Raw genomic sequence first — 21,977 nt, 5'->3', positions numbered from 1 at the left:
TTTAAGTGCAAGACTGCAAGTGCTCAGGCGAGCCCATAGACCTATTGAGAGGAAGACTGATCACAGGTCTAAGCATGCATTCCCCTATGGATGCTCAGATACTTCTTTTTCTTGGAAGAGCACCATATGGCCAGGGTACAAGCAGCAAATTCACACCAGAGCCCACTGTGCACAGGGTCCTGTCGCATGCCAGAGGAGTAGAAGGGATTTATAGGCAGCTGGACTCTGGCTTGCTCTTGCAGTAGCATTGTTCTACATGCCAAAACTATATCCAGTGCTGTTGACATACAGACTTGGAGCAGGAAAATCATGATGCTTTAGGTATGCTGTAGATGGAGAGTCTATCACAAAAGATATGTGAAATTTGTGTAAATTCCTATTACCTCTATCTCAGTTACCCATTTTCTTTAGACAGAAGATATGCTTTGGGACTAAATAGAATTGTGCCACTCAGCTCCTCATTAGTTTTGGCATCTTTCAGAAGTGCTGCAGACAGAGGCAAATCTGACTGTTGGAACAGTGCAGAGGAGACATCAGGCAAAGCAGGCACACAGAAGACTGTGCCAAAACAGATGAGTTTATAAAGATCACTTTGCTACATAGTCCATTTGAACATTGTACATGCCATGTCTTTCACCGTGCATTCTTCAAACTATAAATAAATCAAATTGACACATATTCAAAATCTAGCACCATCTGCCGCATAGAAGGGGAAGACATTTTAAAAGCATAAGAAGGACCTTTTCCTTTACTTACATAATACATCTTAATCAGTGACAGGTGTTTCTGCTTTCACAAATTCCTAGCTTGACTTAAACATAGCAAGTATTCCAAATGAACTATTTCAGGAACCTTTCTAAATGCAGATCCTCATTGACTGCTACTTTCTGCACTTGGATTCTTAACTCATTTACTTCCAAAACACAGGGCTGAGTACAAGCAGCAGGAATGCCTCCTCTGACAGGTGGTGAATCAGACAGACCTACGTGGAAGGGATGCACGTAACCACATATAGGGGTTATGTTTTAGGCATAAGTTCTTCAAATTTAAGATAAACTTTTTATTTGCTAACTGGGACAAAAAGTTCCCTGCATGTTGTACAGAGGTTGTTTCTTCTTTTAATTTATTAATCACATTTTTCCACTGTTTATACACATATCTTGACAATAGTTTTTTTTTGTTTGTTTGTTTTTTTCATTAGCTATGACAAAAGCATGAGATGCCTTTAATTCAGGAACAAAAGTTATGCATTTTCTTCTGATTTATTGCCCCCAAATAAAGACAAGATCACTGACATTCTAACTGTTTTTATCTCACTCTATAGTTCTTGGGCAATCATGACAAATATTCTAAAATTAGTACAGGCTGCCCTGAAAAACCAAGCATAAGTGCCTTATTTCCCCTACTTACCACTACAGTTTACTCATTCAGTCACTTACCTTTCACTCAAATTCTCCAGCAGCTAAGCTGTCTCATTTGGCTTTAGCAAACAGACTGCTATGGAAATACTGAAATCACTTAATGTGGCAAACTTGTTTACATCTTCTTAAGTTTCTCACACCAGCACACTGAAAAATGATTCTGCTTTGTCCAGAAGACATCAGTCTTTGCTACTTGGCTGTCAACAATACAGACCACAGGGACATCAGGTTGAGATTCTGTTTTAAAAACAGAAAAGAAGGAAAGCAAAACAGCCCACAGCACATCAGTGCACTGATGTGATGAATTCTGCCCTATGCAGAGCTGAAGCAGATTTCTGCGTAGGCTGTGACCCCACAGCAGCTCCCACCGTGGGCCATGGGGAGCCATGAGCCCCAGCCTCAATCCTGCCTCAGCTCTCAGCACAGGCAGAAGGCGATCCCCAGTGTTCTTTCTCACAGCCAGAAATGTCTGTTTTGCTCATTTCTACAAAGGCCTTCTCTATTGATGAGAAAAAAAAAAAAAAAAAGGATGGGCTGTAGGCCAGACATCATTGCAGAGCTATTTGTCCACAATCTTAAACTGCTGCTTAGCTGCAAATGGGCATTCTTAGAAGGGTTCTTTAGCCCTGCGCGGTAGCTGGCAGGTGAAGTACCTCTGAGAACCCTGAAGTACCCAGCCTCTTTGGCTTTTCAATCAATATACTCAAAAATGCACTGCCTTTTTCTTGTTTTGTTTTGTTTTGTCCTGCTTTGTTTAGCTTTGTTTCGCTTTGTGAGCTGCTGCATAGTTTAGAGCAGAGATCTGCAGGGCTCAGAGCTGAAATGCATTTTTTTGTACTTCAATTTCTCGACTAGAGCTAAAGCACATTGCTCACACTACAAGAACCAGAGATATGCTTCGATGTGAACTTCCCCAGCAGGTTTTACACCTCACACAGCCGTATGAGGGGTGCAGAACAGCATCTCTTCCCCAACTCTGCCTCTGCCCTTCCTTCCTAATGCTTTCTCCTTGCAGCTGTTTATTTGTTTGCTGTGAGGCTAAAAAGATGCAAACTGAAGGAAAGGGGCGTTGGGGGGAAGCTATGAATTACTTCTTAGAACACGGAACCAACCGTAATTTGTTGACATTGCTTTTCTAATTCACATTTTCCCCATTTCAAAACAGGACTTCAAATCACCTGGTTCCAAATCGATCTGATCAGAGGCAAGCAATCCTTATTTTCTAAAAAAGAATACAGATCCAAGCCCTGACTGGAAAATATCCTGGGAATAGAATGGTATGTGGTAGAACAAGGAAGATAAATATACATATGTGTGAAACATGAAACAAGAAAAATAACATGTTCAGGTGCAGGTCTACAGAAAGAACTTGTGAACTTTGTTCAGTGTTCCATAACATTTCGTAATATCAGTGCTAAACATAGCTGAATACATGCCTCAGATCTCCTAATCTACTTCTTCTACTGTGTTTTTCAGTTGCAAAGAATCTTCCACCTCCTATTTCCTGAAAAATACAAGTTTATAGCATCCGACATGCTGTAGGGAATCATTCCTCATTGGACTGACTTTGAATATACCTGAAAGCATTTTGCTGTTCCCAGATTTTATCTGCTATGGTCCAATAACCCCAGCAAGCTTGAACCTGGCCTTGACATGCTGCTCTTTACCTCCAGGTGATAATTCGGGAGGTAACTGCTCTCAGCCAAGCTTAAGATCATTCTTTTCAGACAGTTTGGAGGAAAACAAGAAGATCACAAACAATCCCTGAGCTTCTCCCTTCCCTGACATGAAGTCACGCACAGATTTTCTCCCTTCCCCACGTCTCCCTGTCACACAGGCAGTCTGAACCCACAGCTTTCTGCTCAGTCCATCAGGTATGAATTTGAAGACTATTTAATATTGGAAATAGAACCTAGAGACAAATCAACAGGTTCAAAGCACATTTCCAAGCATTCAACTTCCAGTTAAAGCAGAAAACAGTTCTACGGAAACGCAGCCAGCATTTATGTACGTAAATCAACTTAGAGGCTTTTCTGAGCCTAGATTTTGTTTCTTGGCTGCTTCAGAGCTGCATCCTTGGAAAGACAGCCTTAAAAAAACACTCACATCTTCATACCTGCAGCAGCATAAGGCTCAGAGATTTCTGATCAGATCTCCTCTGTGCAGGTGAATTTAGACATGGGCAATAGTGCAAAAGGCTTTGAAAACGCATCCCTCTGTGTGTGCCAAGCTGCTGCCTTGCTCAGAAGTGATCGAATCCTCCCTGAGAGCTGCACCAGCTCCTAGCCCCGCACCTGAACTCATCTGCAGTACAGCAGGCTACATCCACCTCTTTTGTCACTTATACTTTGCCACCCGTATGTCAAAGAGTTCAACAAATCTTAAATGATTTTGGGGAGCACTCAAACGCTGTTTTCTAAAGCATTCATATTCGTTTCTATTTATGTCTGAATGCCATCCCGGTGTGTGCACCCCTCCTTGCTCACAACATCCAACAAGCACGTCATGTTCCATGGTTCACTTGAAAACGGAGCATTGCGTCGTTCTTTGTTCGATTGTACTCTGAGAACCTCTGAGCTCTCCCATTGAAAAACAAAACATGGAAGCCCCACAATTAATCTCCGCGGCCCTTGAGCAGACAAATGAGCGATATTCAATCAGTGATATTTTAAAGGAGGATTTTTCTCCAGCCTCACCATCATTCTTTCCGCCTAGACTTGACAAAGAAGAAAACGTTTGGATCAAAATAGCGTTTATTTCTCACTCAAAAAGCTCTCTTTTTCCCGTGAACGTGGAGAATTCTTTTCTCCGTACTGGAAGATGCCTCCGACCTGCATCTCCTCTCGAGCGTGGACTCGCCCCTGGCCGCCTTTGTCTCTTCTCGCCCTTTCACGCAGGGTGGTTGCTGTTGGTGTTACCGGCTGCGCTCCCGAGCTCGCGGACCGCACCGATTTTTTGCTGGACGGATCCTGCTCGCAGCGTGGGCAGCCGGGCACTGCGCTGCTCTGATGTCACCGGTGTGACGCCACAGCGAGAGTGACGCGTGATCGAGGCGGGGTGCTCCCTTCGGGGGCAGGGCAGGCACATATCGGCGCGCAGCCCGGGCCGCCCGAATGCGGGTGCCGCCGTCGGTGCCATAGCGGGACCCGGAGCTCGGCCGGGGCGGTGGCGGTGGCGGGACCCTGCGCTGCCCGGAGTGCTCGGGGCAGAGCGTCGGTCCGGCGCCCCGGTGGGTATATAGTGAGTAGGTGGGTGTCCAGCCCAAACAAACAAAAAATCCTAAATCCTACGGCTTTTCTAACTACAACCTCTATATGGAATCCAAGCCCGGCATGTGAGTTTTCATTTCCTATTGCTGTTGGGCATGTTTAGCTCTCTGCAAGCAAAGAGGGAGTCCGTCTGCAGCTGGGATTCCCTCACCCGCTGGGAGCAATTCGTGTTTGCCGTCACCTCAGCCTGGGCTGAAATAGGGCCCGGCGCCAGGAACTCACGGGCTCATGATGTCCGAATGGGTAGCGAAGGTTCGTCAGCTGCCCGGGGGCAGAGGGATTTACATAGAACAGAGAATTCTCGACAGTTTTAGCTGTGCGCGTTGCCGGATTCCCACCCAAGGGAGGCACAAGTTGACTGATGATCATACCAACAGCGGTTCTAAGGGTTGGTTTTTTTTGCAGGTTTTACAGATCACTAATGGGCAAAGCAAACTGGTGGCACGGAGCCCTTAGCATCTCCGCACAGACTTTGCTCAAATTATATATATATGTGTGTATTATATACACATATATTCGAGCCGTGGGCATAGAGAAAAACGAATCGAGCAGGTTTACTCTTTTGTTTTTCCGGGTGACGGAACGAAAATATTCGGAGAAATCATTCATGGCCAATGGGAGGGTAACGCCCGACCCAAGGAGGCTGCGTTCGGGAGTTCAGCCGACCTGCCCCCTCGGGGCGTTACACAGAGACCTCACTGACAGCACGGACAGTACTTTGCCTGCAACTTTATTTAAAAAAAAAAATAGAAATAAAAATAAAAATACTGGCATGACAAACCGGAACCAGAACCGAAATACTGCTTCCACTGTACATCATTCGTTAAAAAACAAACATACAGCACAGTTGTATTCTACCAAACAGAGAGTGTGTATTTCCTTTGAAATGATATAGTGCGTGCTTTAGATTCATGCTTCTCGATATTTATTTTACATTTGTTCCGCAAATATTATCTCTTATAAATAACTGCCACTCGATCAGATGGTGCACCTGCTACGTGCGGACCTCTCCAGTGCTGCGAGTGGGGCTTTTTGCCGCCTTTTCTCTCCCTAGTTTTCGCCTTCGCTGTTTTTTCCCCAGACAGCTGTCGGTATTCGCCCACCGTAATCGCAGCAATGCCGCTCCGTCGGGACCCGAGCACCGCGGCGGAGCCCACAGCGGCGCTGCAGAGCCGGCACCGCGACTCCTGCCGCCGGCACCCGCGGGAGGAGAGGACGCAGAGAAGAGCCGTTCCCCAAAGGCACAATTTCCTCCAGGCGGCGGTACAGCAGCGAGGGGCGGTGCGCGTCGCTCGGGCCGCGCACCGGGGCTGCACCGGGAGCCGGGGCTCGGCCCCGCCCCAGAGCACCGGGGGCTGTCGGCACTACTGCTGCCGGGTCCTGCCGCCGCTCTCGGGCTCGCTCTGGTCGTCGGTGAAGCAGACGTCCACGTCGCTCTCGTTGTCAGTCTTTTGGTCGCGCTCGGCGGGCGCGTAGCCAGAGTCACTGCGTTCCTCGGCCACCTTGCCGAGGCCCTGCCCCGGGTGCCGGGATTTGACGTGCCGCTCCAGGTCGCGGCGCCGCACCAGCACCTTGCCGCAGTACTCGCAGCGGTAGGGCGTGTTGCCCTCGGCGTGCAGACGGATGTGCTTGTTGAGGTTGCTGGGGTCCCCGAAGGGCCGCAGGCACACCTTGCACTTGAGCGGCTTGTAGCCGGTGTGAGTCCGCATGTGGATCTTCAGCCCGTACTTGCGGGAGTACAGCTTGCCGCAGTACAGGCACAGGTGCCCTGCCTTGGCTTTGCCGCCCGCCGCCCCCGCCGCTCCCGCGGGCAGCGCCTCCAGCCGTCCGCGCCCCTTCTCGGCCGCCAGCTCGGAGAGCTGCTGCGTGTGCATGGCGATCTCGCGGTCGATGCCGGCCAGCGAGCCCAGCTCTGCGGCGTGCAGCCCGGTGGCCGGCCCGCCGAAGTACGGCACGGCCTCGGGGTACTTGAGCAACCCGCCCAGGTGCAGCTTCAGCGGGTAGTAGGGCGCTGCGCCGTACAACAGCTCCCCGCCGTACACGGTGAGCGGCATCACGGGCAGTCCGCACTCCCCCGCGTACGCCTTCAGCCCCTCGAAGGGCGGCAGAGCGAACCGCTCCAGCGCGCCGCCGGGCAGCGGCGGGTAGCGGCCGGGCGGCAGCGCGGCGCCGGGCAGCCCGCGCTCCAGGGGTCGGAAGGCCGAGGCTTCTTCCAGCGGCGACAGCAGCGGGAATGCCCGCAGCCCCCCTCCGCACGCCAGCCCTGCCGCGGCGGCCGCGGCGGCGGCGGCGGCCGCCGTCGGAGGTGCGGTCTCGGCCGGCAGCGCCCCGCACTTGGGTGGCGGCTCGGCGGCGGCGCGGCCCGCCTTCAGCCCCCCCAGCAGCTTGGGGAAGCCCGCGGCCGCCCGCGCCTCCTCCCGCAGCGGCCCGGCGGGGCGGAAGGCGGAGCGCGCCCCCGGACATAGAGCCAGCCCGTTGCCGCCCGCCGGCCCCAGTAGCACGCCCGGACCGCGGCCGGCACCCACGCTCATGTCCAGGGCGCGCTCCTGCTCCTCCTTGCCCGCTGCACGTCGGGGCTTGACCGGCGGCGGGGAGGCGGCGGCGGCCTCTCGTTTGACGGCGTCTCGCGGGCCGCAGCCAGGCGGATGGGGGCCGGCCGCCCTCGAGGAGAGGCCGAAGGCGGCGGCGGCGGGGGGGGCGGCCGTGCTCGGAGTGCAGGAAGGGCCGCCCGTGGCTCAGCGCGCAGTGGAAGTGGACGTGGGCCTTGAGGCTGTTGGGGTACTTGAAGGTCCTCCAGCAGTACCAGCAGATGTAGCGCTCCTCCCCTGCGGAGGGAAAGGGCAGCACCTTCAGCCCGCGGCCCGCAGCCCCGCTCCCGTCCCGCTCCCGTCCCGCTCCCACCCCGTGGCACTGCGCGATGCGGCCCCGGAGTTCTCCCGTCCGGGCACGGGGGGGAGCAGCTGCCGCCGGGGTCGGCTGTCGGGGGTGGGGGCCATCTGTTGGCGCTCGCAGCAGAGGCGGCGTATGGCGGGGAGCCGGCCGCGCCGAACAAAGGCCAATCTAATGATCGTGAGCCCCTCATTACGCGGCGAGACAATATCCGATATGTATGGGCCATATGTAATCGTTCCCTTTCAGAGGACAATGCCCTTTGTGCCCCGGCTCCGAACATTTCGGATCCTCTCAAGCGGAAGAGACCCCGGTGGCCGCGGCTGTTCGCTGCCGGCCCGGCCCGGAGCGCCGCTTCGTTCTGCGCTGCCTGCGGGGGGCATCCGCCGTGCGGACGTCTTCATCTTCTCTGAACGTGTCCTTTCTTCCTGCCTTTCATTCTTCTTTTTTCGTTCTTTCTTCCTTCCTTTCTTTCGTTCCTTTCTTCCATCCTTTCTTTCCTTCATTCTTTATCTTCTTCCTTTTTTATCTCTTTCTTTCTTTCTTTCTTTCTTTCTTTCTTTCTTTCTTTCTTTCTTTCTTTCTTTCTTTCTTTCTTTCTTTCTTTCTTTCTTTCTTTCTTTCTTTCTTTCTTTCTTTCTTTCTTTCTTTTTTTCTTTCTTTCTTTCTTTCTTTCTTTCTTTCTTTCTTTCTTTCTTTCTTTCTTTCTTTCTTTCTTTCTTTCTTTCTTTCTTTCCTTCCTTCCTCCCTTCCTCCCTTCCTCCCTTCCTCCCTTCCTCCCTTCCTCCCTTCCTCCCTTCCTCCCTTCCTCCCTTCCTCCCTTCCTCCCTTCCTCCCTTCCTCCCTTCCTCCCTTCCTCCCTTCCTTTCTTTCTCTCTTTCTCTCTTTCTCTCTTTCTCTCTTTCCTCTCCCCCTCTCTCTCCCTGAACCTTTCACTTCCCCTCCCTCTTTCCTTGATTTCTTCCCCTCCACCACCCATACCCATTTCCCCATCCCTCTACCATCTGAGCCGTCCATCTCCAAACATCGCTCACACATTTTCAACATCCCCGAAGTTCCCTCAGCTGCTGCGCGCCCCACACGCTCCCATCCACTCCTCCCTCAAGGCTCCACGCACTCCAACGACCAACAAGCGGCCGAGTACCGGACAACCCTTGGAGCCCCCGCTTGCTGGGCAAAACGGTGGCGTCGGGACGGACGTGGAGCGGCACAGCTCTCGGACAACGCCATGCCCAGCTCCGGACGCCCGTTCCGTTGCCCGTTTCCAACGCGCACTGTTGGCTCCGTGCTTCTCAGCGGCATGGTTGCGTGCACGGCTGTCCCAGCCCAGAGCGGGAAGGGGATAAAAAAATAATAATAATAAAATAAAAATAAAAATAAAGTATATCGAAAAAGAAAGAAAATCGGCTCTATCGCATAACGTTAAGATCAATTCGATTGGGTTTCGTTTGTTCAAGCTTTCGAAAATATTGAAACTAACATGAAAATTTCTTCCACTCTGTTTTTTGGTTGTATTTCTTTTCTTTTTCTCTTTTTCCCCAGTTTTCCATCCTTAGCATTAGAGCTTCAGCATTCGAATTCCGGCCCAGCACCAATCGGGCTGGGAACGGCGGGGCCGTGGGGTCGGCTCGGACGTGAAGGTGGGTCCCGCTGCTGTCCGTGGGGGGTGCAGAGCAGGGGCTGCCTCTCCGGGTACCGCCTCGGCACATGGAGCCATGCGAGAGTTCCTGCGCGTGTTCGACGGCAGGCGGTTTCCCAGCGTCAGTTCCAGCGGTTCCGGAGCGCCCGTGGTCGCGTCGAGCGAGGCTCGGGCTGAAGTTTTCCAACTTCCTTCCCCCCATTTCGTGCATTACCGCGTTGTCACTGATTCTTCGCAGAGTAAAGATGAGGGGTACAATTCCAGCTGAGAATCGGTTTGCGCATTGAAGCGAGTGGTCCAGGGCCGCTGTCTTTCCATTCCCAATGTCCTCGGGCGTCTTAGGGACATTTAGGGCCGGTTTGAGCTTCATCGAATGATCCACCTTCTCACTGACCGCTGTTCTGCCCGCGTTACACCCCGACACGCGCGTGCGAGGCTCCGGCCGGGGCACACGCGAGGGGGAAACGATATTTCCACGTACACACACCTCCCCTCCAGAGGCACTTAGCCGCAAAGTTGTTTCCTACAGCCCCACCGCGCACTCGGCGATGTTAAGTTGTGCCCCTGCAAGAGCGCCCCGAGGGATGGGGCCCTGCCGTACGCTACCGCGGATCGCCCTTCGGAAATCGGCGACGGGGGGTCGTGCGGAGAGGTTTGAAGTCCCCGTGCCGGCACGCTGCTCCGATGCGGTTATCTCGCACTCACTCACCACCCGTATTGCACGTGGGGACCCGGCAACGCGTCCCGTACCTTTCTCGTCGTGCGTGGGGGTGGCGGTGAGCGGGATGTCGAACCACTGCGCCAAGGGGTTGGAGTACCACACGGTGAGCTCCTCGCCGGGCTGCACGTCGCGCAGCGCCCGGTAGAAGATCTGCGTGGGGGCAGAAGGGGCACTCGGTCAGAGAGCCGCGGGGGCGGCGCGGGGAGCGGCGAGGGACGGGCGGGGTGTACCTGTCCTCCCGGCAGGTCCGCGACGGCCTCCAGAGTCTGCTCCTGGGCGTTGCGGGCTGCCCGGATTAACCCTATCCACTCCAAAGCGGAGCTACCGGCTTCATCGACCAACTCCCCTCTCACCATCCGCACCTGGAACACAGCGTCGCCGCCGTCACTTCTCTCCCGAGCCGGGGCAAAAAGATCCCAAGGGTGTCACCTGTGCCCCCTGCGGCCCGGCCCCGTTCCTACCCATCGGGGCACCGTCGGTGTTTTCTTCACCGCCATAGAACCTCTGGGACCGGCCCTGAGTGAGCTCTGGGGATGGCAGACCCGGGCCTGGCGCTGGTCTGCAGCTGCCTGTAGCAGCACTGCTCTAAATGCCCCCATGTATGGTGATACTGGACACTCGATACTTTTTCCTTTTTTTCCTTTTTTTCCCCATTTTTTCCCATTTTTTTCCTTCCTCCCTCTTCCCCCTCCCCCCCTCCTTTTTTTTTTTTTTTTTTTTTTTTTGTTTGTTTGTTTGTTTGTTTCCTTTTTTTCCCTTTTCTTCTCTTTTTTTTTTTTTTTAGGGTTTGTGCAACCCCTGGGTCCACGCAGAGAGAACGCGCAAGGCACGGGGACGGGTCGGGGGCAGAGGGAGAGAGGAGCGGGTGCTGCGCAGCGCCGAGGTCCCAGCAGAGCCATCCTTCATAACCTGCTTACCCGTACAAAGGGAAAATAAAGTGCCCATCCGCCGAATGACCGTGCAATAAAAGTCATCGGAACAAAGCGCTCTAGAGCGACGAACTGAGGGAGCCAGATGAGAAATAAATTTGAGCGGGCTGGCAGAGCGTTTAAAAACAATTAAAGGGCATTAAAAACCCGAGCGGAACGCGCAGGGGGTGGGAAGCGGTCTGGGCTTTCCGCCCGCACCCACAGCCTCGCAGACGAGCATCCCCCGTAGGTCCGAGCCCGGGGCAGGCACCGGGAGGTTCTGAGCTCTGCTTCTGGGCCCTGGAGCTTCCCCGCTCCCGGCCGTGCGCCGTGGGCTCCGAGGAGCGCAGTTCCACGGGACGGGGCGGGTACCGAGCTGCTCCGAAGCCGGGAGAGGGCTAAGGGGTAAGGGCTAAGGGGTAGGGGCTAAGGGGTAGGGGCTAAGGGGTAAGGCTGTCCGGCCGTGGCAGGCAGCGGAGCGGCAAGGGAGAGGGGAAAGCAGCTTCTTCTCCCAAGCTGAGCGCAAAGCGAGGTCCGGCGGTGCGGCAGACGGGAGGGAAATACCTTTTTCTTGGGTCCCGGCTCTCGGCGGTCGGACAGGTACTTGCCCAGTTTGAAGATGCCCGGCACGGGCCCCAGGCGCAGCCCGGCGGGGATGCAGCTCTCGGCGCTCACGCTGATGGCCGGAGCCCGGCTCGCGTGCATCGCTGCCTGTGGGGCCGAGCGCTGGGGACCCCGAGCACTTAACGGGGCCGGGGCCGAGGAGGACGAGCGCGGCGTATCTCCGCCCGCAGAGTGACGCGGCCGCGCGTGCGGGGCGGCTTTTGAATGGGCGCAGGAGGGGGACCCCGCGGCGGGCGGGTGCTGCGGGGCCGCGGTGAGAGAGTCGGCTCCTCGAGCAGCTGCGGGTCCCATCCGCGAGGGTCACATGGAGCCGTTCCCTCACCCTCCCGCATAATCAGGCGCTGTGAATGGGCGGCGAACAATGGGCCGGGCGACCTTCCCATTCCTAAAAATCCAATTTGTCAAGGGCAAAGAAAAGGCGCTGATGAATCAAAGGTCTGGAGGGACCATTAATCCTCAGCATGGGGTATTGTCCCCGCGACAGTTACGATATTTTAAGTGACAAATCCACTGTATAATTTCCCCATAAATTTTGCTTCCTTTTATTGTTCCCCGACAAACCAGTTTTGGAAAATAAGTGACTACTTTAAGTCTACTTGGCTGAGCCCTTTGAGGTTTAATATACTTCAAAGATTTTTAATTCTCTCCCCTCGGCTTTATTGTAAAGGCGATTAAACAAAGAGATGGGGAATGTTTGGAGGACTTGTTAACTTCTATTGATCCCCGGCGTGTGCCATACAGAAGTTGGGCAGGTACTTGATGGGAAAACACCAGAAAATACCTACACTTTTTTCTTTCTTTCTTTCTTTCTTTTTAAGGACGACCATATTACCATTTCAGTGAATCGGGTTCAGGCCGGTGATCCCTTTAGCTCTGCTTCGATCCTTAAGGGAACGGCACCAAATGTGTTGTGCAAAACGACGTTCTGCTCTGCGGGCACCGGGGGGCTGCGATAGGGAAAGGGCTGCGCCGGGAACAGAACCGACATCACCGGGAGGCAGAGCCCGGCCCGAGGGCAGCGCGGAGCTCCGCGGGCAGCGCACGGCCCGAATGTGTGGCAGCCACAGGTCCCTTCCGCGCTGCGGTCTCCTGCGCCGGCATCGCCTTGGAAGGTGAAACCCGACAGATAGCGGCTGCACTCACAGCCACAACGAAGCAGACCGAAAGCATCCTGCTCTTATCGGGGCTTTAATTAAGATAAAGAGAAGCGCTGGGATTAGGTGGGGTTATGGCTCGGGGCGAGTAAAATCGCAGGGATTTCTCAGGAATTGAGAAAAGTGCGCGGGTTTTGCAGTGTTTTAGCGCACACGCAGCCACCCACGTATGAGGAATAAAGGGAAAAGTGAGATTTCCCACTCTTTCTTTTTCAGCCCTGCCTAATTCACGGCTGCAAACGTTCTATCTCCACACTTTGTAACTCCCCAAAGGGAAAGTCCGGAGTATTTCTCCTTGGGGAGAAGTCGCGGTCGCAGGTTTGATCCACTGATTTCAGAAGAAGCTGCAGCAGGTACGGAGCTTTTTTTTGGTCTTTTCTGCTGTGTTTTTAATAGTCACGCTGAATAAATCTCAAAAGCGAAGGGGAAAAAAAGAAAGAAAGCAGCGTATAGATGTGTATCCGGCGGTAGGAGCCGGGTAACTGAGTCTGCTCCTCTTAGGGTCTCTGCAAGATACAGCCCGGTAAGCTGCTTCCCACGCGCCCATCATGCGGCTTCCATCGGAATTTGCTCACCGCACTCACGGCTGTCACCTCTCAGAGGCCACAGCGCAACTCAGACAATTCCCCGAAGCGGAGGGCTGCTCTCACCCTTCTCCTGCCCCACCGAGCAGCCGTATGGGGACGGACGCGGGGCGGTACCGACCGCTGATCCCTCCGGGCGCTGTCTCCCGTAGCCCCGCGGCAGCAGAGAGCGGGGGTCTGGAGGGCACCGGGACAGCAAGGGGAGTCCCGGCGCTGCGGCGGGGTTTGCCCGACTGGGTGGGATGAGAGAAGATGAGGAGGGATGGGAGAAGATGAGGAGGGATGGGATGCGATGGGGTGAGATAGGATGGGTTGAACGGGTTGCAAGGAACGAGGTCGGAAGATATGGGACGGGGTTGGACGGGACAGGGTGGGACGGGACAGAACGAGACGGAGCGGGGCGGGACAGAGAGGAACGGGACGAGACGGGATGGGGTTGGACGGAACGAGACGGACGGGGTTAGACGGGGCCAGACGAAGAGAAGAGAGATGGGACGGATTGGGACGCTACGGGACGAGACGGGATGGGGGACGGGACGGGACGAGGCGACGTGAGACCGAAACGCTGCCATCGCCGCTCCGGGCACTCAATCAACGCGGCCCGTGGTTGTGCGTTTAATAATGCTCCATCTGCGTGCGCACGAGATAAATGTCGCGCCTGTCCCCGGCGGCATTGATGATTATCGATCGCGGCTCGCCGGGACCGTCCCGGGAAAGGGATGGATTCCTTTTCACTGCAGTGGGGATGGGCGGCGGGGGGAGAGGATGTGGGGAACTGAAGATGACCCCTTTGATCAGCGGCGTGAATGGGGCGAAAAGGATAAACAAGAAGCGGAGGGCGATAAATTTAAGCCATGAACATGTCCCCGTAACCTCTGGCCCAGCGGCTTTGGGATGAGACCCGCGCTGAATCCCGGAGCCGCGGCGGCGGCGGAGGGCTCCGGGCGGCCGGGGGACCCCACTGCTGCGCCTCGGGAGCCGCCGGGCCGGGCCTTAATGAGTCAAAGAGCGTGAACGACACGCGAACAATTTTATCAATAGGACCATGTAAAGGCCGGCTGTGAGGAAAGTTATTTATTAATATAGCCAATTGTGGCTGGTTCCCATCCACTCCGCAAAGAAAAGCCCTCGCTCGGGAAGCATTCACACCAGTTCTCCGATTTTTATTCTGTTCCGTGGCTCAAAGTTGAAGTTCCCCAAGTGAAATAAATTGTCCACAAAAGAGGAAAGGAACCACATTTTCTTTTATTTTTCCTTCCCTAAAAAGGAAGGGTGAAACCGATCTAATGTGCCCACTGGAGCAAGCTGCGGCATGAAAGGCCGGGTGTTAAAAGTAAAGGCAGCCTTTGGAGCAAATGGGATGGAAAATTAAATGAAATTAAATAGCTTGAACGGCCGTATTGTCCCTTATTAAAAAGACACATTAATTACATGGTTTCAGCTTTATTCAAAGACAATGTTTAGACTCAATCAAAACATTCCGCTATCGCTCTTTATATACTCAAACCGGGCTGCCGGAGACGCCTTAAAGCGAAATCACTTTTGCCCAAAGCCGCGGCGAAAGTTCTTTTCCGCGGCGGCCCTTATTTATGCCCAGCGCTGAACTGCCGGTGCCCCGGCGGAACACTTTGGCACACTGTTCTCCGCCATTTAACAGGTTGCCCCGTAATGAGGCATGAATGTTAAGGAACAACAGTCATCCAAAGAGGCACAGTTGCAGAGAGCAATGTCCCACCAGGGAGCTCCATTCAAACCATCAAACCGCTCCGGCACAGAGAAGGTTCAACACTACATTCAGACCGGAATGAATGCCTGTATACAGGCCCGGCTCATTATGCGGCCGAGCAGCGCGGCGCGGGCTGTAACGAAATGCTGCAAGTTCATTCCGTAGGCGGTGCTCCGGGCCCGCAGCGCCGGTCCCGAGGTGACCTTCGTGCGGGGCGGCCGTGCCCGGGCTCCGCTCGGGTGGCTGCGGGGTGGCTGCGCGACGGAGCTGCCGGGACCAGCCCCAGGCCTGCCCAGTCTGAACCTGTTGCTCTTGTATCCTTCTTCTTGCTTTCCCTTTCCCTTTCCCTTTCCCTTTCCCTTTCCCTTTCCCTTTCCCTTTCCCTTTCCCTTTCCCTTTCCCTTTCCCTTTCCCTTTCCCTTTCCCTTTCCCTTTCCCTTTCCCTTCCCCTTTCCCTTTCCCTTCTTCCCCTCTCTTCCCCTCTCTTCCCCTCTCTTCCCCCCTTCCCCTTCCCTTCCCCTTCCCCTTCCCCTTCCCTTTCCCCTTCCCCTTCCCCTTCCCCTTCCCCTTCCCCTTCCCCTTCCCCTTCCCCTTCCCCTTCCTCTTCCCCTTCCCCTTCCCTTTTCCTTCTTTCCCCTTCCACTTCCTTCCCTCCATCCCCTCTCCCTCCCTCACTCCCCTCTCCCCCCCAAGCCCTGCCCACCCCTCTCCCTCTGGCCCCGTTCCGCCGTTCCTCCCGCACGCGGCTCAACGCTCCGTGCCGCTCTCGGCCCCCGCCCAGCTGTGCGGTGCAGACGGGATGCGGGTGGGATATTAAAGCAGCTTCTGAATGGTGATTGAGGTTCTATGGGAACCCCGGCAGATGACAGGATCTCAATTTGGTATTCTTATTGTTAATGGCGAGCAGCAGCGGAGATCGGATTCAGACACATTTTGTGCTACTTAAAAATTCCTGCGTAGGGGCCGAGATTTTTGTTTCCTTTCGGCCGGCCTCAATTGGAGGCGCAGATCGCGGCACGGCGCATTCAGCGGCCGTCTGAAGCCGCCTTTTAACCGGGCTCTCCCCCCGCAGCCCCCGGCGCATCTCTCGGTTCTTTCGGTTGACATGGTGCAAATAAAAGTCAGTCAACTTGTTGCTGAATTGCAATGTTTCGGTGTACCTTATAAATTCATACCTTTTCTCCCTCGATCGCCTCAGAATGAGCCCCTGACTCAATTCGATTTTCCTTGCTGCTGGGCACATTTAGGAGAGGGTCTATTTGTGAAGTTCATTTCTAGGCAAATGTATTCAAGAGCTGATTGGGATGAATAGGACCGTGTGTCAGCCGCCCCTAATTGGGATTAAAGCACTTCGGACCATATGCAGAGAGTGACAGAAATTCTCAGGTTTCATTGTGCTCAGACTTCCACCCGCTTGGACACTGCTACGGGAAAAGCAGCGTTTGTGAGGGCTGCAGGGAGGAACGGGGAAGGGAAGGGAAGGGAAGGGAAGGAAGGGAAGGGAAGGGAAGGGAAGGGAAGGGAAGGGAAGGAAGGGAAGGGAAGGGAAGGGAAGGGAAGGGAAGGGAAGGGAAGGGAAGGGAAGGGAAGGGAAGGGAAGGGGAAGGGAAGGGAAGGGAAGGGAAGGGAAGGGAAGGGAAGGGAAGGGAGGGGAAGGGAAGGGAGGGGAAGGGAAGGGAGGGGAAGGGAGGGGAAGGGAAGGGAAGGGAAGGGAAGGGAAGGGAAGGGAAGGGAAGGGAAGGGAAGGGAAGGGAAGGGAAGGGAAGGGAAGGGAAGGGAAGGGAAGGGAAGGGAAGGGAAGGGAAGGGAAGGGAAGGGAAGGGAAGGGAAGGGAAGGGAAGGGAAGGGAAGGGAAGGGAAGGGAAGGGAAGGGAAGGGAAGGGAAGGGAAGGGAAGGGAAGGGAAGGGAAGGGAAGGGAAGGGAAGGGAAGGGAAGGGAAGGGAAGGGAAGGGAAGGGCCCTACGCCATGCACTGAAGTTCTAAACTCAGAGATGTCAGGGCCTATGCCCACTCCCCCTCAGCTTCACACGAGTGACCCTGCTCCTATGTGCCCCATGCTGGCTGCAGCCCCAGAAGAAGCAGCAGTGAGCGTTTACGAACAGCCCGCTGTGGGTGCCTTGGATGAGGCATAGCTGCATTCAGCATCACTCGGGTTAACGACTTAAAGACTCTGCCGTCACTTATAAAAAAAATTATATCCTTAATCCCCGAGGAGAGAACCCTAACCAGACGAGGAGCCCAGACAGCCGGCAGGGCCTCTGTTCCCAAGGGCCGCTTAGTGCCGTGGAGGCACAGGGCCGGTGGCAGTTGCCGCCCGTCACAGCCCCGGGCACAGAGGTGCGGTGCCACGCAGCGCCTTCCTCCCGCGCTGGGTACGGGCTGTGGAGCTGCGGCTGCCCCGGTGGGGTTTTCCTGCAACGCCTCGGCCCTCCCTCCCGTCCTGCTGCACCGAAACGATCCCCCGGGGCACAACGCGTGGAGACGAGCTCCCAGTCCGCGTGCTTTGGTAAAGATGATGGTGGCACCAAACAGATCACACGGTTCTTCGGCCTTTGGGAAAGCGCTGACTTTCCATTTCAGCATAGGCTATATCATTATTATTATCGTGATTATTATTATGGATTATTGTTATTAAAATGGAAGCTCCAAGGAGCTCTGTGGTGCTCAGAGAAATCATCGGCAAGGAAGGAAGAGAGAGGGATGGGCTGCTGGGAGGAAGATGTCAGTGCAGCGGCACCAGGGAGCAGGGCAGGGCTGGCTGGTAGCGATGTACGGGAGAGAGATGGGCTCTGCCCGTGCGGAGAAGAGCTGCGGGGGGGAGCAGACTTCTTAATGAGAGCGTCTAATGCTGTAAAGGCTTTCGTCATCTGCGTTTCGAGATACGACTCCGAGCAGGAAAAATATGGAACTTTAGCAAAGATGTGCCTATCAGAAAGCGTTGGTTACACTCTGATAAACATCCCCTCGTGGTGAAATTGGTGGTGGGGGCGAGAGACAGGGGAAGAGAACCCATCTGTCCCCACGGTGTATGCAGCTCCTAATTAGTGCGTCTGACAGACTGAAAGGTCTTCCCCTGGTGCCTGCTTCAAATGACTTCTTCCCAGTAAAGATATTCGAAAGTATACACAGAAAAGTGGAGCTTAAACTCACGCTCACATGGACTGATTTTAAAACACATCATGAAGCCCTTCCCTTCATTTCGGCACTGTGTGTTGCAAAGCAGAAATATGCGCCAGCTCTGACAGCTTCAGAGTTATGAAACCAAAGAAACGTATAGGTGTCAGCTGTCGGAAATAATATTTTTTCGTTACAGTCTGTGGGTTTATTTTATGTTTTTCCTCTTCATTGTTTGTGCTATTTAAATAAAATCTAAATAAAATTATTCCGTATTTCTGCGCTGCTGACGCTGAGCGCAGCCCTCGGCTCCCTCGGTGTCACCGTCTTTAGGGCTGAAAAATCAAGAGTGCGTTTGAGAGAAGGCGATGCATTAACCTCAGAGTTTCCCTCTCGCATGGAAAAAATAGGGCCACACATATACGGAGGGGTTGTCTCTTCCCAAACTACCAGGAAACACACTATTTCTATTTCAATATTTGTATCATGCACTTTTTTCTTCTTCTTTTTCTTTCTTTCTTTTTTTTTTTCTTTCTTTCTTTCTTTCTTTCTTTCTTTTTTTTTTTTTTTTTTTTTTTATGATTTTTTTTAAGAGAGGGGGTCTCTTCAGTGAACTGACCTCTCTAAATCGCTCTCAAAATGAACTCTCCTAAAAAAATCGGATTTGATTTAAGCCGCATCTGAAATATCAGTACGAAAGTAACTCCTAGTGTTAAATTGCACAGCTACTTCTGCCCGAGAAAGGGCATTTGTCACCTCTGTGTTTAAACGCATACCTCGAGGGGTTTGAAGCCAACCTCGGACGTGCATATTCTGCTGCCTGCCGGGAAGGGTTTTCCGCAGCCGCGTTGTCCCGAGCATCCCCCGGGCTTCGAGGCTCGCTCCAAGTGCACGGATACCGCTCTCGACGGCGTGCCATGCCAGGGATGGGGGAAGCCCCTGGCACCCGCCAAGTCTCTTCCTGCAGCTTGCGCTGCGCCTAGGTTTATTGCTGATGCAAAAAAGAAAAAAAAAAAGGGGGGGGGAGGGGGGAAAGGGCTGGTATTGACAGGGACAGAGAGGCCGAGCACGCTTTTGAAATTCCGGGAAAGCAAAAATCCCTCCGTCTCCGGGGCTGCGCTCCCGGGAAGGGGGAGATCTGGGTTTTCGTCACAGAACACCTGAAGCTGTCCCCCCACACCGCTGTGCAGCGAGCCCCGCTCCCCTCGGCCCTCATTTCCTATAAAGATCAACGTGATCGGCACTCAGCCCCGGGGAAGCCGCCCCCAAGCTGCGGCGCAGAGTTGCGCGGAGCGGCTGCGGGCTGCCGGCGGGGAGAGGGGAGCGGGCTGCGGGCTGCGGGCTGCGGCCCGCTCAGTCCCTTCCTCGGCTGGGACCTCGGAGGCAGATAGCGCATCGTCTGGGGCCAGAGGTAGGCAAACGGCTAAGTCCTCACTCAGAGGGTCTGCGTTTGGCGCCGGGAACTTGCTCCTCCCAGAAAGGAAAGCCCTCCCCGGCGGGACGGGTGCCGCTGCGAGCGAAGAACCGATGCGTGCCCAGCCGGCAGCCCGCGCTCTTCACTCCCAGGGCAGCCCCGGGATCCACGCGAGCCCGGCTCCCTTGTGCGGCCCCGCACCGATCCCCTCGAGCCGCCGGGCCGAGGAACTATCCCCAGGCGAGCATCAGCCCGACGTAAGGCTGATGCGATGCTCCGCGCCGCATATGTTCCCTCTGTGTGCGCTTTAGTGAGAGGAGGTGGGGTTAAACGCCGCGCGTTCGTGACCCAGAAATGGAAACCCCCTGCAATAACAGGCTGCTGCTGCTGCTGCTGCTGCTGCCCGGGAGTGCGGGACGTTTTTTAAATTGATTTTACACGCAGGTGGCTCCAAAATAGCTGCCTTCACCAAGGAGCTCTCACCACGAAGCTGAGGGTTTTAATCATGACTGTCTCTTGTTTTTGGTTTGTTTTTTGTTTTGTTTTTTTCGTTTTGTTTTTTTTTTTCCTTGTGTGGCGATCTTTTCATCATCTAATCAATTTATCCTGAATGTCTTCCACACGAAATATTGAATAGTTGCCTTTGCTAGGTTCTCCTTTTCCCCTCTCTGTCCATGTGTTGGGTGTGAGGGTGCTTCAAATAAAGGAATCTCCAATATAAATCATTCTTCCCTAAAACTGCCGTTTAAAAAGCAAAAGTAAACGAAACAAAACAAGCTACAAATCTTCAGCTACGTGCGTTACTGAGAAGCTGAATTTTTGTTTCACAAATATATATGTATAAACATTATTCATGGATACTTACTACCGGTTTGACATGGGGTTACATCCAAAGTCAGCACTCCTCAAGTCCACCTCCTTCACTGCAAAACATAGCCTAAAAGACCACCATTATTGGGAAAAATAGCAGACAACTGTCACATTACCTAACTTACTGAAGTCGTAACAAAGGCTTCCATGAGAAGTGACATAACAGAAGCTGGAAGGGGTTTTCAATTCCACTTACACTTCTTTTGCAGTTTCCCTCTCCTTCCCCGCAATGTCTCACATTCTCGGCTTGTTCTGTGGAAGCTTGATTAAAGTCAGGAAAGCTGAGTACCACTCATTCATTTCCCGAGGGGGTATTAAACAGAAGAGGGCAGACACGAATGCTTATTGTCAGATCTGTGAGGAGATACAGACTGTTTTCTGTTATTATATGAATACGTAAACATGTAGAAAATCCTGAGAGCATTGGTGACAATGTTTTTGTGTGTATGCAACTAAGGGAAAGTGCTAAAGGAAATGCTGTGCTTTTTTCTATTTTTTATTATTGTGGAGGAGGACCTATAGAATGGAAAGAAGGGCATCATCCTTCACTCATTTTTATGCTATTTACCACACATGGATTGGAATGAGCATGTATTTTGTCAGAAAAGAATCTACACAACTGTTCTGCGTATTTTTATATCCAGTGATGGACTAGTAAGCATATGCAGTGTGTTTGTGATGGGCTTTATTCAGTGGGAAAGCAGGGAACAGATCAGCCAGAACTGACAGATAATTTCATCTCACAAATACGACAAAGTATAATTTTACCTGCAGGTTCTTGGCTGTGCTTTCTTTCATCCCATGTCTGCCTGTCCCTCAGAGCAGCAGCCAGGTCGGGGGCTGAGCTGGAGACATCAGCACACGCAGCAGCACTGCATGTCTGCTTCATGAAATCTTTGTTTTCCTGTTCTGACAGAAACACATGGAGAGGATATGGTAAATAATGTGATCTCCTAGAAGAGAAAGGCTGCAAAGCATTGTCCTGTCTGCTCCTCACAGTGTCCCTTCCCAGGCATGAACTTCCCAACTGGGCCTCCAGGCACACAGACCAGTGTCAGCATCCATCTCCTCCAAGAAACATGGATGGAAAACTGTGTATGGCTCTCAAGAGACTCTGCATCACATTACATGGCCCCACAGCACCCATGTTGCCCTTTTGGGTTCTCCTGCACCTTTGGAGAGAGATACATTGGAAGGTTGGGAAGGACACCTCTTAGCACTGGGAATGCTGAGTGCTGTGCTTCATTGTGGTGGGATGTCCCTTTGTAGGGCAATGAGAGGGAGGCTGAGTGGGGCCGCCCTCTGGGTCTGTGGGGCAGGGAGGGTTTGCTCCTCCATATCTCAGTGCTGATGTGGTTTGCTGCAGTGCTGTGAAATGGGGTCAGGCAATACAAGGTCTGTCCTGCTGAGAAAAGAAGACTGGTAAAAGGGCTGGCAAAGTGCTGCTTTTCCTGCACTTCTGTTCCTGAACTCCTGTTCCTGCAACCCCTATGCAGCTAGGTACAGAGCAAGCAAAGTTGTCCTCTATGCCTGGTGTGCAGCATTGCAGTGATATTTATAACAGCTGTGGTAAGTCTTCTGCGCAGTCCCTACTGTTTATTTCCTGCAACATTGCAGCACACAGAAGCACAAATCACCACCAT

The 21,977-nt window shown here is 53.5% G+C and overlaps 1 protein-coding gene across 1 annotated transcript; it reads right to left on the bottom strand.

Annotated features, from left to right (window-relative positions):
* Window positions 1–6,054: 6,054 nt before the first annotated feature.
* On the bottom strand, window positions 6,055–11,552 carry PRDM13 (PR/SET domain 13). The gene is made up of 5 exons (XM_052683648.1): window positions 11,412–11,552; window positions 10,170–10,301; window positions 9,969–10,089; window positions 7,393–7,515; window positions 6,055–7,298 (listed from the first exon to the last, which is right to left on the bottom strand). Exons 1-5 carry the CDS (start codon window positions 11,550–11,552, stop codon window positions 6,055–6,057), a joined length of 1,761 nt encoding a protein of 586 aa, XP_052539608.1.
* Between the last annotated feature and the right edge of the window lie 10,425 nt (window positions 11,553–21,977).

Source organism: Tympanuchus pallidicinctus, unplaced genomic scaffold (assembly GCF_026119805.1).
Source record: "Tympanuchus pallidicinctus isolate F22 unplaced genomic scaffold, pur_lepc_1.0 scaffold1, whole genome shotgun sequence".
Lineage (NCBI taxonomy): Eukaryota > Metazoa > Chordata > Aves > Galliformes > Phasianidae > Tympanuchus > Tympanuchus pallidicinctus.
The sequence above is the reverse complement of the archived record's forward strand: the minus strand, read 5'-3'. Positions and strand labels throughout refer to the sequence as shown.

Bases quoted from the DNA above. Each gene is read 5' to 3' on its own strand.
- PRDM13 (XM_052683648.1), bottom strand. From the start codon at position 11,552: ATGCACGCGAGCCGGGCTCCGGCCATCAGCGTGAGCGCCGAGAGCTGC. The intron at 10,090-10,169 runs GTACACCCCGCC...GCCCCCACGCAG, and splicing joins CGGACCTGCCGGGAGGACAG to ATCTTCTACCGGGCGCTGCG. The intron at 7,299-7,392 runs GCCGCCCCCCCC...CCGTCAAACGAG, and splicing joins CTTCCTGCACTCCGAGCACG to AGGCCGCCGCCGCCTCCCCG.